Here is an 18,940-nt window from a genome sequence, read left to right as displayed (position 1 = left end):
ACTATTGAGACCCCCCTCTTGACAAAATCCCACCAAACATTGCAACAAAAATTAATATCTTGGTCTAAAAGATGTTTGCAAATGGCACCACATTTATAAGACTTTAAAATATTTTGGGACCCCCCCCAGCCCCTGCAATTTTGATACCTCTTGGCAAAACAGAACCACACTTTGCAGAACCATTCAGTCACGTCTAGTAAGAGATAAAAAAATTCCATGAAGTTTCATTGAGTAGTGCCAAAGTTATAAACCATCCCAAAACTGCATTTCATCAACTTTGTAATGCAGAAATAGGCATAGATGTTCGCGAACATCACAGGACTGCCTGGACACCTGTTTGTTTTTGCTTTGAAGACCATATCTCATTCCATCCTCATCACCCCTCACCTCCCCCGGCAGATTGTTTCATTAGTTTGACAAGTGCAATGTTGTGCTTTTAATGTGTTTTTACCGCGATGTCTGCGGACACCGGCCGCTGTCCACAAATCCAACATGGCGGGCGTTTCCAAAAATCTGACGCAAATCACATTTTGTATTGACCAATCAACGGGCACATCCGATAGCCACAGACATCACATTGCCCTCTAATCCAATCAGATGCCTGTCCGCGGAAAACAGGGAAGCGAGTCCACGAACCAAACCCATATATCACAAATTTCTTTTGACCTACTGTATGGCCTTTTATTTATTAAAAAAAAAACGAATTTACAAATGCACGCTTTCGAGACCAAGCCAGTCACTGAGCAGTGACATACCGTTTTCCGCTGTATCTAAAGATGCCTCTAGGTGCATTAGGATAGATGCCTGCAACATAACGGTTTGTGCCAAGCTTGGGAGGTATGGCAGAAGGCGGTGTGGTTCTATCTTTAGAGAGTGCTGTTGGTGTTGAGCACACCATTTACAGAATAGGGTCCATTTTTGTTTGTAGGACTTGCTGGTAGACCCCGTTCTAACTACCTGTAGGACTCGCCTACACTCATCCGGCACTTCTAACTGTCAGAATTCAGCGAAGTCAGGAGCCAAGCCTGGAGCCGGAGTGACCCCGGATCATGGAAGAGTATTTGACTTTTGCTTTGGGACAGCAGGGCAGGAGCACCCCCGAGAGGAATTGGGCGTCCCTGCAACATCTATAGTAGGTCTGAATACCATGATTAGCGATACCACGCTAAAGCAATGAGGATAAAGCAACGGATGTATTCACATCTAGACGTCCCTCCGGATTACTGGAATTGAGGGGAGGGGGGAGGAGCATATGCAAACAGGCCTCTCTGTGACAGTTTGAAGGCATCCCAGAGTGAGTCAGGCAGTGGTTGTCTGCCGACAAAGGATCTGCATTTTGCATTCTGTTCAGTCACAATCTATGTAAGGTTTCCCCCCCCCATCATATCTCCCATTCAAGGCATTGTTCACCCATTCTGCCTAGGCTGTCCGCAATCCGGTTTTTGACCCCTGGTAGGTGGAACGTTTGTATATCGATCCAGTTGGTGTTTGCCCAGTGCCACAGTTTCTACGCTTCCCTTGACAAAATCCTAGACCAGATGTCGTATTGTCCGTTAGTATTCTCACCGTTATCCTTTTTAGTACCGGTATGAACGAATGGAGAGCACAAGTTACCGCTTTCAATTCAAGGACAGATGTATAGGCTCACTTCTGGTTTCGTCCATTGGCATTTTACGCACAAATGGTCAACATGTCCTCCTCATCCCATAGGGTCATTTGGTGTGGAGTTTCTTGTAGCGGTATGCCCTTTGTGATCTTGTGAGGAGTCTTCCACCATCCCACTAGTTGCATTAATTGAGACGGGACCTGGACCGTGTCATCCCAGGTTCCATCCACCTGTGAGCATCTGTCAGCTATGAACTCTTGAAGTGGTCTCATGTGCAGCCTGCAATACGGGATAAGGAGTATGCACAATGACATTGTCTGCAGAAATTGCATACATCTTCTGATGGGAGATCCACATTTGTGACTTGAACGTGGTTGCAATTTGCTCAATCATCCTTCCTACCAGAAGTATGGTCCTCACAGCTTTGCTGAAGCTCGGATCCTCTTCTCCTACCAATTCTATCCCCCTTTGTATTATTCAAGCTATTTCAGACAAATCTATTTCATTATTTACTGCTGCTCTAGGAGATTGTCTCAACAGGGCTCATTCCAGGGTCCCTTAAACATGCAGTTATCTCTCCCTTACAACAACAACAAAAAATCACACTGATCCAGCAATAGCAGAGAACTACCACCCTTTCTCTCTATCGACTTTTGAAACGGATGGGAGGTACTACATCCTTTTCAATCAGGATTTCATCCCTGTATGGGTAATGAATCTGTGATGGTTCTCATAAACAATATTGCACTGCTTCAAGGCTCTGGAGAGGTGGGAGCTCCGATTCTCCTTCACCACTCTGCAGAATTTGATACTGTTGACCATCAGAATCTTCTTTGCTGTCTTCAGAGGGTTGGAGTATCAGGCACTCCGCTTCAGTGGTTGGCCTCCTTTCTGGACGGCCGGCTAGTCTCTCTCCCTCCTTTCAAATCTGCCCACACAACACTGAACTGTGGGATTCCTCGGGGCTCTGCTCTTCCTCCTCTTTTGTTTAATTTACATATGTGATCCATGGCTGACTTGGTTGCCAACCATTGGGCAAATGTTTACCTGTATGGTGATGATACACAGATCCTCCTCCGTCTTAATGCTCCTGGCTCCGATCCTCCCTCTAAATGGAAATATTGTCTATCTGCGGTCAGAGATTTGAAGGCTAAAAATTGGCTCAAACTCAACAGGCACAAAACTGAAGTCCTCGTGGTTGGACCTACCACCCTTGGGATGTCGCGGACCACCGACTATTGGCCCGGAGCCCTTGTCCGGAGCCTGCCCAGACAGTAAAATGTTTGGGTATTAAACGTATGGCCTTTGGCTCCACCGAGATTCAAGTTTCTGCTGTCTGTCAATCTGGCTTTATCAAATTGAAAGTTCTAATAAAAAAAAAAGGTTTTACCAATTCTCACGCCGGAATCCAAGGCCAAGATCGTCCATTATGGGCTCCGTTGACTATTGCAACAGCGTCTATCTTGGTCAACCTGATGATTTGCTACGCCTTCAGACGCTTCAGAATGTAGCTGCCCGTCTTGCTTTGGGTGCCCCCAGACAGTCGCACAGACTTATTGCATTAACCGCACTGGCTTTCCATCAGAAGACGGGTTAAGTTTAAGATCTCATGCCTACTTCACTGAGCCACTCATAATACTGAGCATAATTTCTACAAGCGTGGTTTACTCCCTAAAACCTCAGTAAATCTCTTCGATCTTCTAGTCAGTCTTTGCTGTGTATCCCTAGATTCCACTGTGCTCGGGCTGGAGGAAGATCCTTTACGGTACTAGCTCCCTCGCTTTGGAACCGTTTGCCAATGGTTCTTCATAACACCCCAGATTATCTTCCATTTCGGAAGAACCTAAAGTCTCATCAGTTTTAAATCTTGTTCTGTTCCCACCAGTCTCTTACAAGCACCTTGATGCCTCTTTTGGGCTTTGTCTGCGTTCTATACATCACAATAGAATAGTGCCTGCCTGGAGGGCCATATAAAGGATTTTATGTAATTGATGATGAATCCAAGCCATGTTAATGTTTTCTGTGTCATTGCCACTGATACTGCATGTAATGTGGCTCCCCTCACTAGCCAGTCTAAGTAGGGGTATTTTATTGGGCATTTGTAAGTCGCTTATACATCAAGGCAATTGTGGTTCAAAGCACCCACAAGGCAAAGAGAAACAGAAAACAATGGAAAGTGCAAAATACACAGAAGTGTTCCTACTAGGCCTTATGAACATTTGGGTAGTGCAAGTCCAGAGAGGGAAGAGGGTAAGTGCTAGAGGATCCACAGAGGGGTCAAGTGCCTGAGAGAGTGCCAGGCAGTGACCACTAGATGGAGGAGGGGTCACCAGCCCATACAATAAGTGCAGTCCTGTAATGCAGCACATGCCAAGTGGTGCCCGAAGGCAAGTGTAAGGGGTGGGGAGATGCTGAGGGCGATCGGACAGAAGGTCAGGGCCCCGAAGGACACATAAGGGCCCAGGCCACCAATCACAGCTATGTGGTTTAGCAAAGGAGGGAGAGAGGGAAGGATAAAGGAACTTGAGGAGAGCCGGCTTAAGGCAGAGAAAAAGGGGGCGGCTGTTCCAGAGGAGGGAGCCAGCTCAGGAAAGGGAGCGGCTGCCCGCTGTCCACTTAGAGAAGCGCTTGACAAGCAGAGAGTGGGAGCCGGAGGGATCTGTAAGGAGTGTATTTGGTGAGAGCAAGTTGTAGATCACGCAGTGCCTGGCCCCAGACAGCATTATGGATTAAATTTGATCCTTGCAGCAAATGGGAGCCAGTGGAGATATTTTAGGGCTGGAGAGATACAGTCCTTGGGTTTAAGGCCACAGATAAGTCTATCAGCCCTATTCTGGACTAGCTGGATGGGGCAGATAGAAGAAGGTAGGTTAAGGAAGAGGCTGCTGCAGCAGTCCAGCCTGGAGAGCACCAGAGCTCTGGAGACATTGAGATTCTGGGGGAAAGGGAGGAAGCTCCTGAGGAGGTAGTGTTGAAAATGGACCTTCTTGGTAATGTCCAAGATGTGCAGAATGAAAGAGAGAGGAGTCGAAGATAACTCCCAGATTTCTGGTCTCAGAGGAAGGAGAGGTGGGGGAGAGTACATTGCAGGTGTCCAGAAAGAGGGGAGAAAAGAGGCAACAGGAGTCCCGATAGGAAGGATCTCAGGCTTGCTGGCATTGAGACAGAGGTCGTTGGAGGTACACCAAGACTGGATAGCAGACAGGCAGTCCGGAATGACAGAGGTCAGAAGAGATGCAGTGGGTAGTTTGAAGAAGAGTTGGCTGTTGTCAGCATAAAACTGGACGGGAGGTGAAAAGGTGAAGATAAGGTGGGCAAGACTAGCAAGATAGATGTTAAAGAGCCAGGGTGAAAAGATAGAGCCCTGGGGAATGCCACAGGTGGAGATAGAGGTGGGTGAGGAGAAAGAACACAGGATAAACTGGGACAGACAGTCAGTGATGGAGGATGTCAGCAAGTCCAGCGCCCGCTCTGAGATACAGGGGGTATCATGGAGCCATTTTACGAGGGTGGAGTGGTTAACAGTGTGAAAAGCAGAGGAGAGATCAAGTAGAATGAGAAAAGCAGGTGAGTTGGAGTCAAGAGAAGCAAGCAATTCTTCACAGGTGTCCAGGTGAGCAGTTTCCATGCCTCTGCATGCTCTGAATCCAGATTGATGGTCGTGCAGGCAAACAAGCTCAGTATGTTGGGTGAATTGGGGGAAGACCAACTCCTCCAGAAGTTTCCCCAAGGAAAGGAGTAAGAGCGATGTGGCAGTAATTATCCAGATATGAGGGGTTGGCAGGCAGCTTTTTCAGGAGGGGGGCTGCACAAGAGAGTGCTTGAGGGAAGATGGGAAAGACCCAATGGCAAGAGTGATTGCAGAAGTCTGCGAGTGCAGGGGCAAGGGAGACGATATTGTCCTGTTTGGAAGAGGCCTTCATAGAGCGGACAACTCTAGTGACCTCATCCCGTGTGGTAGGAGAAAAAGGAGGAAAGAGTGGATATGGGAGGAGGAAGGGCCAAGGGCGGCAGGATGATGGGGGAGGGGCAAGGGGAGAAATAGAGAACTCCGGATGTCCTGAGTTTTATAAGTGAAGTGGGTGGACAGTGCAGTGCAGAGTGCCTGGGAAGGAAGAGGCAAGGTAGAGACTGCAGATGGATTGGCTAGTTCCTTGCCGATTTTGAATAGTTCAACCATGTTAGAAGCTCCAGAGACACAGGCCTGGATGCGAGCCCTCTTCTTGGAGCAAATGGAGAGAGGATATTGCCTTTGGAGAAGGCGATAGGCCAGTTTATCAGAGGAGGAACTTGAGGTCTGCCACTTCCGTTCAGCAGCTCTGCACTTCGTTTTAGGACTACTAGATCAGAATTATACCAAGTGTCACGCTTGGAGGCGGATTTCAGGAGGCTCCTCACGAAAGGTGAAAGAATAGCGTATGAGTGATAGCAAGAGCTAGATTGTTGAGAGCAGAGTCAGAAGTTGTGGACCAGACGCTGCAGGCTCTGTGACTGGAGCTAGGCATTTGGTGAAGTTCTTTGGGGCGCAGCAGAGGCCAACTAGTAGCACCCTGAACTGATCATGGTCTTTTCCCCACCATGAACCTCAGAAACTGCCTGTATGCTGTGTACCAGAATGTCAAAATGGGCATCCGTAGGTCCAGCGACGCTAGGAAGTTTGTCTATACTGCTTTGATCACATCTAGCATAGTGAGCATTTTGAATCTTTGGCCATGGATGAACTGGTTTAGGGCCCTTAAATTGAGATTTGACCACCACGCCCTGGTCCTGTTTTGGGACTTTAGTATAGCTCTTTTGAGGAGCATCTTTGGGCCACAGCTTGGATAATTTTCAAATGCAGGTGCACGTGATATTTAGGAGCCTTTTTTTGTTTTTGGCAAACTTCTGGACATTTTCTTGTCAGATTATGGCCATGAACATACATCGGTTGTGATGTGTTGCCATTCCTCCAAATAATGTTGGAGGCTCCCTTCGATTTATGTCTAAGCTGCATCCTTTGCAGGTTTTAAGTCATGCCTGCCATTTTGGTTGTCTCCCTCTTTGGGACAGTGACGCCTTTGCACATTTCTTTAGGCCTTGTACTGGTTTCCTTCGGTGGACTTTATGAACCCTTGGGAGTAGTAAGAATTATGTTGGCAGGACCTGCCTAAAGAGGCCGCTGAGCAACCTGATGCACCCCAAGTGTCAAGTCTTGCACCACTCCTTGTCGAGAGGAATTGAGAATGTGGACCCTTGCCTCTGAGCTTTCCTTCCTGCTGAAACTACTGAATCCGGAGTAGGCTGTGCGGTAAGGCATTTTGGTGTAGAGTCTGGGGCCTCACATTTTTTCTGCAGCCTAACCTAGAGAGCTGGTTTTGAGAAGGGTTTTTTCATAAGGCACCCTTCCTCCCACACATGATCAAATATAGGGATGGAAATTATGTAATCATAGTGTGGAACACACCCATCTCTTCAAGTGGCAATTGTTTGGTTGGTTCTTTCGGTACAGTCTCTTTAGGGAGGTCATTCATGTCTCAGTCGTTACCAAGCGAGTCAGGTGTTATGGAATCTGTATCTCCCACATCACCATGTGTGTCTAGTCTTCCCATCTGGGAGTTGTTGGGTGCTCAGGTGGCTCATTTTTAGGGCAGGTGACCTTGCTCGGGGGGGGGGGGGGGGTGGTGAGTAAAGTTCATGTGTGCGACTTTAATTTCTGTAGCAGTGACCTGTACCACTGTGTGCACCGCCTAACCGTTGAGTACACTTCCATTTATGGAGGAGGGATTTGTAGGACTGGTAGACATCGGTCTAATTGAGCTACTAATGTTTGCAAGGATGCAAGCACTTGTATGGAGAGTAGCATGTGCTGGTTTATGCTTGGGCCAGGAAGACGTTGGGACTGGGCTCGGCCCTGGTGGAACAGGCGCTGGTACCGGCACATGCCCTTGTGGACTCTTCCTTTCCCTTGTAGGAATAGTTAAACCTGTTGGAGTGTTCCTGTTCCAAATCAGAGTCGATATGGTGCTGCAGTACCTGGTTGGGCATTAGTTCAGAAACTGGCAAAAGAGCTGGTGAAATTGGTTGTGGATAATGCAACTGTTGCTGCTGCGCCTCAATACTGATTTACCGCTGATAGTGTTCTATCAAAACATACAAACATTTGGCCTTCCATTGACAGGGCAGGTATTGTTGACAATTCTACAATTGTCAGCGGTGTGGACCTTTGTTTTTCCTTCATGAACAAAGTTGAGTAACGGCGATGAGGTGACTGCCATAATCCGAATCTTTAAGAGTACCATAGGACACATCTCCACTGTCGAAGATTGAAGGCTGGGTGATGCTTTTCCTCGTTTACTCAATGAACCATTACCTGTCAAATGCTTTGTCTGATTTGTCCCTTTAGTACTCATCAGGTGGGGTGGTGGGGGGGAAGGGGGAGAAGAGGAATGGCAGGTTAACTGTGTCCTCATCAGTGGGGTATTCGATCCGCTCCAGGGGCGGTCGTCGACCTTCAAGTAAAAGACCTTCATATAGAGGGCCTCAAGTCCATGGACTATAAATGAGTCTCTCGTCATTGAGTCATGGCCTTTAGACAGAAGAATGATCTTCGTCTACAGCACCTTAGCTGTAGAAGACGAGACTAGGGTCATCTACAGTGTTACTTTCTGACCCACAGCGGTTTTCATGTCATGAATGCCTGGCTTGTGTGGCCTTCCTTCCCCATCTAGACCTCTTCAGAGATTGGGTGGTACATTTTAAAGATGATTTTCCTGCTGCCACACTTTGAGGACTGCCTCAGAGTGGTGGATACCTCTCCACTTTGGGCCAGCAAGCCAGCCTCCTATGGCTGTCTCTTAGTGTGTTTACACTAAAACATTGGCATATATGACGGTAGTCTGTGGTGTGGTTAGGGTAATAAATGCATTCTTTATGCCTGTCCCCCCCAGAACACACGTTAACAACATGGAGAGTAGAGCTCAAAATTCATTGCTTGAAGTACAAATCTGTTGACTTCTCCATTTCTTTTGAAGCATTTTCAATGCTGAAGTTTCTCCTCTGGAGAGAAGTCGGAGGACCCCTCTCAGCACAAAGTGCGGTTAGAATCTGAAGATAGCCTCTAGGAGTTAGGCATTGGTAATCAATATCCCATTGGATCAGGCTAAAAAGCACCCATAATGAAGTGGACAGACTACAAAACACTCCCGTTTTTTCTTTATTATAAAGAAGTAGCAAGTGTGCAACTGAGGATTCCCAGCCTGACGACACTCAAAGAAATATAAAGTGTTTGCTACCTGTGTCTCCTCCAGATGTTTTGGACTACAACTCACATAATCCATCGACTATGCTAGGTGAGACTGACTGGAGGTGTACTCCAAAACACCAGCAGAGCCTGAGGTCCAAAGCACACAGCTATTAAAGAAGATCTCTGGCAAAACACAAAATGCATAGCATTTAGCCGCAATATGCCAGACTCGGCACTACAAATTAAGTAATTTTAGGACTCATTTACTTTAAGACCAGTGAGAACAATTTCTGCCCAAAATTTACTTTTTGGTCAACAGGTTGTCCTGTATGTTGTAAAATTCATGTTTTTCAGTATTATCCTTAAGCAAATAGGCAGTAAGCAATCTAAAAGACTTACAACTTGCTAGATGTACAAAAGGACATTTACTTTAAAAGACATGCCTGCTGCCTCCGTTATCCTTTTATAAATTGCTCTGTAACTCAACCTGAGCAGTTTTTATATTCTTTTCAAGGAAAGTGAAGTAAGATTACTCCATGCTTGCAGAAGTTTGCTTTTTCAATCATTGCATAATCACATTAAACCAAAGCATTGTTCCAGCTCAAAGGGACAAGTACTAGGTCTCAGGTGCGTGCCTCTGGGACCATCAGACCACGCACAACATTATGGATTCTACATCTTGAAGACAATGAATAAACAAAGTCTGGGATGGTAACATTTTATTTAAAGTCTCACAAGGCTGCAAAGCACCAAATTGTGAGATTTAGGTTTGTAGTAGAAAATCTCACCCATCAAACTGTATTACGTTATTAATAGAAAGGATCAAAAACAACCACAGAACTCAATCATCCAAGATTTCTACTTTGGGAAAGTCAGACCATCATATCCTAAGCAGGTCAAAAAAAGGGAAAAGGGGCCGGCAAGGCAGAATACAAAATATGAAAAAATAGGAACCTGGGCTTATTTTTTCTAAAAACCACATTAAACAGCAGCTTTGTATCCTTAATTTCCTAAAAGATTAATGGATGAAAGAAAGGCTGATTAGTAAGAGATGCAATAAATGTTTGAATTAAAAAACATGGGGATTTCACCCTCATGGTAAAAGCAATAGGCTTTTAAATTGACAGGTATCACTTTTATTCAACTGTTGGACCCATCATTACAGAAGTGTAAGGTTGAAGAAAGGCATTGTTGGAGTGATGTGGTTCAATTATGCAAAGAAACTCCTCCCACCCTACATGATGGACTACTAAAGTTGACCGAGACAAACTTCCATAATTTCCTGAATTCTACATGAGTGCATATGCATTTTAAAAATAGAAATAAATTTGCAGAGAGGGTAATATATTCTATGTACTAAACATTTAAAATATTTTTATTTCAAATTCGCTCACTTTGTACGGAGTCCCATCCTCACAACATTCTTGGCTGAGATAAATGATATGTCTGTGCAATATTACATGAAGCAAAATGACTAATACTGGAAAAAATGCAATATACTCCATGTATGTACATTTCACAGGTATACAGCCACAACATTAAACATATTCCTGAGCTGAATTGCCAGCTTTGCGCTCAATGGCTTTGCCATCCACACTGTATATACAAAATATATCACGACTTGCAGAGATTGCAGCAGATACATGGATAACAGCATGGCTGGCTGCAATTTTCTCAAGCAGCAGAGCAACGAAGAGGCACAACTGTATATATTCTGTTCTTACGGAGCATTACTCAACTTAAATTGCAGATGTATACGTTTCCTTAATATGTTTGCAACTTAAATTTTCCTTTAAGCTTAAAACATAACTCATTTAAAATAAAGTATTGTCAAATGCCAAGCCCTAGAGGACAAGACAATGTATGGTGATAATTTCTACACTCCATCCTTCCCCTGCTGAAAGCACATACCTACACTAAAAACTATAGAGAAATTCAGATTTAACTTCTACTTATCACTGATAAAATGTAACATTTATTCTCAATGTAAAATTCAAAGCACCAAGGTTAGCAAAAAAAGTGATTTTTAGTTAATGGAAATTACAGAAAACGAGTCACTCCCATTAAACATCAAACCAGTCTGAGCAAAGCACTATTCAGTGCATGCAAATACGTCCACACTTTCCAACAGACTGGTAACTGTATATGAAAAGTAACTGAGCAGAATGCATCAGCAAAGAGCGAAAGTGGAGCTATTGGCCCATGTATATGCAAAACTAGTAACATGATTTACATAGTTTGAGGTCAAATTCAGCTTGATCACAGCATTCAAATACCTTTTGATGGCCACTTATTTTGAAGCTTATAGAATTAAAAATATTCTTCTACTATGTAAAGCTTTACCATATATGTGAACTATAGTGCTGTTCTAAAAATCAAAGTTATTTCTGGAATTTTTACATAATGTGCAGTGTTTTATTCCATCAATTGAGGTAATTCAGATGGTCGACATGGATTATACAAATATATTTTTCCAATGAAGAATGAACGCCTCATTGGTGTCTGTTTAGTTCACAAATAAAGAAAGTTAATTAGTATATCCCATACAAATCAAAAAATAAAACTGCTTTTTCAAACACCCTGGATATAAACATTAGCAAATAGGTTACATAAGATGTACACAAGGCAACATATCTGGCCAAGGCAGGAGAACAAACTAATCCATGTCCAAGTTGGATTGAAACAAAGCTGTTCCTACGTTGAGGAAGGATTTTTAAATTGTTCACTATTGGTGGGGTAAAGGACATTATGGGGTAAGGGACATTATACTTTGGTATTCTGCTGTAATGCCAAGTTCATATCCTTGTCTGCAAAGTCAATTCCGTTCAGATAGGAGGGTGAATTGTGAACCGAGATGAAAATAGAAAAACACAAAATTTGCCACAATTCAAATATGCATTTGCTAAACAAGAATGTTGTTTATTTAGCTAGTAAAACCCCCAAATAGGGTGATTCAACGTTTACCCATGATAGAAATTGGTCAGACTTAAAATACCCAGCAATATGAATTAGGTATCACAAACTTAATACAGGTCATTAAAAAAAGGCGGATGCAGATTGAGGTACATTCACTCAAATATAGGAGTTCTTCCGAGTGATTAAGAAAACAATTGCTAAGGCATGACTTTTTTTTAGTACATATTAAGTGAACATATGGAAATGTTTTACTCTGATGATGCCCACCAAGCTCTGCATTCTTACAGCAAACAAATTACGAAATAAAATTAACAATGTTTTCAAGCAACGCAAAGTACTAGGTTGCTTTTCAGTTGGCCAATGTTCAGCTTAAAGCTGTTTCGTTACAGCATGTTTAGTACAATAATTGCATGAACATTTAAACAAGAGTTTTACTCCAGGACTAAATATGGCATGATTTTGCTTTATACTTTGTTGAATAACTTTGAAAAAAGACTCATAAAAAGGGCAATACCGGGCAAAGCCATGTGCATCTCACATCATTGAGTATTTGTTTCTAATAACTGTTAGAATGCAACAAATTCAAAGAGTTAATAATTCCTTGCATTTGTCGAGTTTCCTGTGCCTGAGCTAAGATGCATAAATGCAAGAGACAGCAGATACTGGTAAAAGCATCAGGAAAGAAAGTGCTTGACGAAGTTACAGTTCTCAAGTGCGTTCGGTGAGATTATATGGGCAGGCGCACTGATGAGAACCACTACAAGAAAGTCAATGTTGTGTTGAAGTGTTCAAAGATGTCACTTTAAGCAGAAAAAAGCTGTAATAATGCCATCAACATGTTAGGCGTTTTCAGAGTCTATAGCATTAGTGTTTTAAGTTTAGCAGGAAATCTCCACAGGTTTACTGTTTATTTCGGTTTCTCTCCTGTAAGAAAAAAAATATATATTGGATAAAGCAAAAAGTACATACATTGACTTCTAAATCAGTTTTACTTCCATCACAGAGAAAAGCGCGCATGTCTCGATTAAATAGAAAACAGTGGGTGAGCAATACATTTTCTCAAGTAAATAAATCTTTGACACGATTAGGACACCCGGACATCTCTGTTCAGGCACACATGCAAAAGGAGTTAACTGTACTACTCTGAAACCAGTTTTAAAAGTAGGAATTGAGTACATGTCTAATAGACTGGTAATTTACTTGAACTAAAAAAGAGCATCTTGAAATTATTGGGTTCTAGCCCGGTGATATGTGCGTGTCCATATAAACGGATTTTTCTCAGTACAAAATAAAAACATTGGAGGGAGTTGGAACTATGTCAGTAATCTGACCTTGCCATGAGGAGATAGGAACTCCAATCTCTTTCAAATAAGCAAAACGAATCCAGCAGTAATATGAGAGACCACCCAAAATAAGTCAACCCATCAGCACCCCACGTTATGTTCTTGGAATCATTTAAGGCCACAAACCAGCAAATAGCGTGAGAGAGCACAAGGAAAGGAACCCGAGAGCCTATGTAGCCACCTGACATTTTGCACTGCTACAGCAGCACACATTGTAGCGGAGCAGCAAGCGCATTACATCAATGACTTAACACAGTGCAGCGTTTGCAAAGCAAACTCCCACTTAGCGTGGAATTTGCCGTTACGCTGTCCCCCAACACGGCCTGGAACACTCTGCAACATGAGCTGCTATTGTTTCAGCATAGCATCCACATGTAGCGAAAGGTGCACTGCGTTAGGCAGAATTGCATGCAGTACCCTCTGGGACCACCAAATACAAATCGGACTACAAACAAAAACCAACCTTTGGTATGAGTCTGTACTACACAGTTTGTGGTAGCGAGCTGAGCAGCCAGGCTTATCTCAAGAGGGAATGTGAGCAGCACAAGGATGTTACACAGAGGTTTTACAATCACAATGGTTCAAGTAGACACTTACACTCAAGGTTTCTTGGTAAAAACACATTTATTACAGTCATTTAGAAAACATTCACTAGAAGGAGGCAACTTAATATTATACACAAATATAATTCCAATACAAAAACAATATGTTTGAGTAAATTAGGCCCCCCGGAAATAGGAGCAAAATGGCATTTCAGTTACTTTTAATGGGAGTAAAAAGGCACAAGTCAACAGAATAGATCACAAATACTTTCTTAGGCAGTGCAAATAGTTTCAGTTCCCTAGAGCACTCTAGAGCACACGATTCAGTTCAATAGGCCTAGGCCAAAGTCAATGGGCTAGTGTCTTGGATAGGAAAGAGCAGTTCTTGTAGTAAACGGTAAAGTCTTTGCCAATGCTCTCAGAAGTAGTTTGTACGAAAAAGAATCATATGTTGGGTCACAAGCTGATTAGGCCTGCAAGTTGGGAAAGTGCTACGAACTTTCACCGCGAGAGATGCGTTCTCTCAATCGGGTTGGCAGAGTACCTTAGTATGTAGCAAAAAGATGCAGCTGAAGACGTTAGTTCCTGGCAGTTCCTGCAGTTCTCGCTGTTCCTGAGCCTCAGTTGTGGGGACAAGAGGGAGGACATCGGGGGACTCCTGCACTGCACAGGGACATCAGAAAACGTTGACAAAATGGAGTCACTCAAGTTCGAGAAGCTGTAGTCAAGGCACGCAAGCTGGTGTCCTTTTCCCTGGTTAAACCGAACCAGCTCAGAGAATGGTATCCAGGTGGTTTAAGAGTTGATTGGTCCCACCATCTCAAAGGAAGAAGTCGTCCTTGAAGGGCTTCTCTGTCGAGGGAAGCTTGACTATTCAGACCTGCAGCAGGGCTTCACCAGGCAAACAAACGGTCCAGGAGTTGCAGCAGCCATCCTCTTCCAGCTTGTCTTCGGTTCTTTCATTCCAGTGGTCGACTCTGCTTTCCAGTCCAAGAGACTCCTTTAAACCATTCTCTCCCTTTCATTACAGCCTAGCTGTCACTCACCCAGCAGGGTGGCTGTCCTTGCCGGACAGTCAGCCAGCCAATCACGCCAGAGACCATTTGGGTCTCCTAGAAGACTAAGCACAGGGAGTTTCGGGCACCTCCCTCACTTCCTGTCCACCCCAGACACTCGGACACAAGAGGTGGTCTCCAGTACTGAAGCCTGCCAAAGGCATAGAAACAAAGGGACCAAACCTAGTTTGGCACGCAGAGAAACTCTAGAAGGACCTTTCCAAAAAGAAATGGCGAAAAAAGAAGACCGTGACCCTTGATAAACAAAGGGGCTTAAGGCGTCATCTTGAAAAACATGGCTCCCGCAATTTTTAGTTACCGGTGTTCGCGGTTGGGAAAAACCGTAGTAGTTCATTGTAAAACCACTGCCACCAGCCATTTCAATAGAAAAGGCTAGCATTTCACTGCTACATGAGTTTCTAGATACAGGGGATACAAGGTAACCCCTCCAGCATTCTATAGGAAGATAGTGTGTGCTTAGTCTAGGAATTTAAAAAGACTAGTAAAGTCAATTTAACCTTACATTCTCTGGGAAACAGTAGTTTACCCCAGAGAAGGTATTTAAACCTGTTGGAAGTCTAAAAGACATCCCTGTGTCACTGCACTGAGGGTGCTGTGTGACACATACAAATGATGATGCCTACGGAGTGGTATAAAACGCCATAACCAAAAGAAATAAACACAGAAAACAAACAATTAAAAAAGTTAAAAGCCCCAAAGTTTAGCAAAAGAGCTGGAGGGCTCTAAGGTAGAGGGAATTAGCACATTTATGAGAATTCTCCCCAACACACTGGAGAGGCGCTTAACCCACTTAACCCACTATTAGTCATTTCCAGCGCTTGTAACACCTCCCAGGAGGGAAACACACAACCAGATGTGTCAGGGCCAACAAGCCAATGGGAGAGGGAGGATAAGAGGGGCAACAGGAAAGGGTGGGTTGCTCAGGTGAGGTCATAGGAGGAGGTAGCAGACAAAGAAACCAGCAGAAGGAACGACTGGATTGGAGTGTTGAGGCAAATTAAAGAAAAGCTGTGTTTTTTGTTGTTGAGAGCAAGTGGTACTGTGTTGGTTTTGATCGATTTGATTGTTTATTTGTATAGCACCTATACACAACATGTTTCAAAGCGCTTCAAGGAGGGAGGCAACATGGGAGAATACAATTACATTCTTACAAGTCCGTGAAACAATTTAGAATGTGAGAAAACAACTATCATAATCAGCAGGCAACATTTCAGAAAGTGCAAGTAACAATTGGTGAGAAGAGAGGAAGGGAAAATGAGAATGATAATGATGTGTTATTTATATAGCGCCTTAATCCAAAGCGCTTTACAGAGCACAATCTCTCAACTCTTTCTGGCACTGATCTGGCTTCCTATTTTTTCTACTAACGTATCCATCTGCTCTTCTTGCTGAAATTGTGCTCTACTCTTCTACTACTCCTCCTCCTCCTCCTCCTTCTTTGGCCCAGCCTGCAACTAGGTCTTCTTAATATATCTGTAATGTATCTTCCAAAATGTTCACTAAAGTTTTGCTCCAAGAATTGAATATATGGATCGCCGCCTCCAACATATTACCATTAAATCAAATAGGTTTTCGCAATAAATCCAGTACTACGCACAACCTTTTGTTACTTACATCTGCTAGTGAGCATGCTTGGGCCAAACGGCATCTACACTTATATTGTGCCTATATTGATTTCTCTGCCGCATTCAATAACATTTTACATAATAAATTGTGGCAAAAACTTAACTCTTGGGGAATTCCACAAGGTCTTTTGAGGATGTTGATGCTGCTTCATACCTATACTTCGGTAAGAATTTGACTCAATGCTGCTGGCAGGTTATCGAAAAATATGGCAACCTGTTGTGGGGTGAAACAAGGGTGCATGATAGCGGCAATCCTCTTCAATCTCTACCTTTCCGATATGATGAACGCTTTTAATCTAACTAATGCTAATCCTGTGAAAGTAAATGGTGTGATTGCTGGTTGGCATACCTATGCGGATGACCTGGTGATACTGGACTATACCCCAGCAGGTCTCCAGCATATGCTCGATTCCCTGGCGGCTTACTCTGCTGCCAATGGCCTAACTATCAATATCGAGAAAAGCAAAATGATGGTCTTTTCTATAAAAAAAAAAAAAAGACCTAAGAAATTTGTGGAATTTAGATTTAAAGAAACTGGAATAAGTAACGTCATACAAATATCTTGGCATTATTGTTGATGAGAAGCTCACTTGGGAATCCCAATGGTCAGCACTTCAGAATTGGTGTATTGCGTCCACAAATGCCTTGAGTACCTTTATCGGTCGAAACAGCGGCTATTCTGTCACCTCGGTTGTAAACATCTATTTGACCAAAATACGGTCAATGATTCTATATGCAGCTGAGATATGGGGTCACTCTTGTCAAACGCATGGTAGTATTTGAGGCTAAACTACTGAGGAAGTTACTCCGGTTGCCACACAATCAGTGTAGAATATCTGTATTTGGAGTTTGCAATAAAGGTATCTGGTGTGCCTATACACGCCAATGCGTTTTGTCTTATGAAAAGGTGGTTACCCTAGAAAATGACACGATTATTGTGCCGTTTATGTAAGCGTATCTTCGCTTAGATGGCAATATGCTTGTTGGTACTCTTGGCACTTTACAACGATCTTATAGAAAGTGGTTGCCTGGGAGTACTCCAGGAATGTTAACGATTGCGGCCCAAAAAAAGAGATATAAAAAAGAAAGTGTTTGAGCTTTGGAATGAGCAAAATATAACCAATGTTGCCTCTAAATCGAATAGTGGTCCATATCTTGAAGAGTATCTAACCAGAATCATGCCTCCAAAATATATTGTGGCATATCCTAGCACCAGCACTTTTCGCACCTATCTTCTAATGAAATTTAATATGGCAAATGCATTGGCAACCAAAGGTGATAACCTTGGTATCCCACAGGAAATAAGGAAATGTCGCTTATGTGGTAATGATGTTTATGAGTCACTTTACCACTTAATTGTGAAAGCTTGACTGCGATCAGAACCAAATCTTTTAATAATGAAATTGATATGATGCACACAACTGAATTATGGATGTCTTTTATGCGTGGTAACGATATTAACCTAATATACTACTTTGTCATCTTCTATGTAAAGATTGTGGCGATTTTAAAATGTATTGAATGATGAATTTAAATGTGTATTGGATGCTATATTTTAGAATTGTGTAATTTTAGCCTTTGGATTGATGACCTGTATATGTTGTATGTCTGTGTTATACAAAGCCTTTTGGCTAAAAGTATATCTAACTAATAAATATAAGCATAGCGTCAGGCGGGGTGATAGGAGTGAAAGAACAAGCTCACCCAACAGCTGCTCCTGCTGATCCCATCCCTTCTTCGCTCATACCTAAAGTCTATCCTTCTCTAGTATCTCATCTCCCTTCCTTTCTTAATATATCGCTTTTTACCTTTACCTTCTCTTCCTCCTTCAAACATGCCATTGTCTAACCTATCCTGGAAACAATCTTCCCTTGATCCTTCTATTGTCAGGCCTCTCTTCTCACTGATCTTTGTAAGCTTCTTGAGTGCCTGGTCTCAGGTTCTTGTCACTGAGAATTTTAATTATCATACACTTGACTCCAGAAACAGCTCTTCTTTCCATCTGTGACTCACTACATTCGGCATGGTACTCGAAACATTTATCCCTCTTAATCTTTCTACCTGCTGCCTTCAATTCCATCAATTACACACTTTCTGTCGTTTGGGTTAGGTTCTGTTCTTTCTTGGTTTTCCTTTAATCATACTTATTCAGTGTCTTGGGCTGGCAAGTCTTCAGTTCTGATCTCTTTCCCATGGGGTTCCCCATGGCTCGGTCCCGGGACCCTTTCTATTTTCCCTCTATACTTCACCCAAATGATGAAATAAAGGACAGAGGAGGTCTCATTTCTACACTCGACACCCAACTTTCCTTCCTTCTCTTCCTTCACTCTTGCTATCCACAACACTGTATTCTTACCTTCTGGCAAGCAAGTCCTAGATGGCAGATCATTACTTGGTTCTCAACTCAGAAAACACAAGTTCTTTTCCTCCAGGCTTCCGCCATTCTTCCTCCTCCTCTACCAGCTGCCATTTTCTTCTTCTTCGCTTCCTATTTCTTCTTGTGCCCATAGCATGGGTCTTAACATTGATTCTGATCTTTCTTTCTCCCATCACATGTCCTTACTGTCGCAATCCAGTCATTTTTATCCATTTAACATTCTCAAGGCTAGC

General features: G+C 43.2%; 1 protein-coding gene across 4 annotated transcripts in view; it reads right to left on the bottom strand.

Moving 5' to 3' along the window:
• Positions 1-9,532: 9,532 nt before the first annotated feature.
• The window catches only part of YTHDF3 (YTH N6-methyladenosine RNA binding protein F3), a 98,206-nt gene continuing 88,798 nt past the window's right edge, over positions 9,533-18,940 (bottom strand). For all 4 annotated transcript variants that reach the window (XM_069621109.1, XM_069621110.1, XM_069621111.1 and 1 more), the window contains one exon: positions 9,533-12,668. In XM_069621109.1, coding sequence (XP_069477210.1) covers positions 12,645-12,668 — 24 coding nt within the window. In that variant the 3' untranslated portion in view covers positions 9,533-12,644. The remainder of the gene's footprint in view (positions 12,669-18,940) is intronic.

This window comes from Ambystoma mexicanum, chromosome 5q, assembly GCF_040938575.1.
Source record: "Ambystoma mexicanum isolate Mex_15411 chromosome 5q, UKY_AmexF1_1, whole genome shotgun sequence".
In the NCBI taxonomy this organism is placed as follows: domain Eukaryota; kingdom Metazoa; phylum Chordata; class Amphibia; order Caudata; family Ambystomatidae; genus Ambystoma; species Ambystoma mexicanum.
Note: the sequence above shows the minus strand (reverse complement) of the source record. Positions and strands in the feature narration are given on the sequence as shown.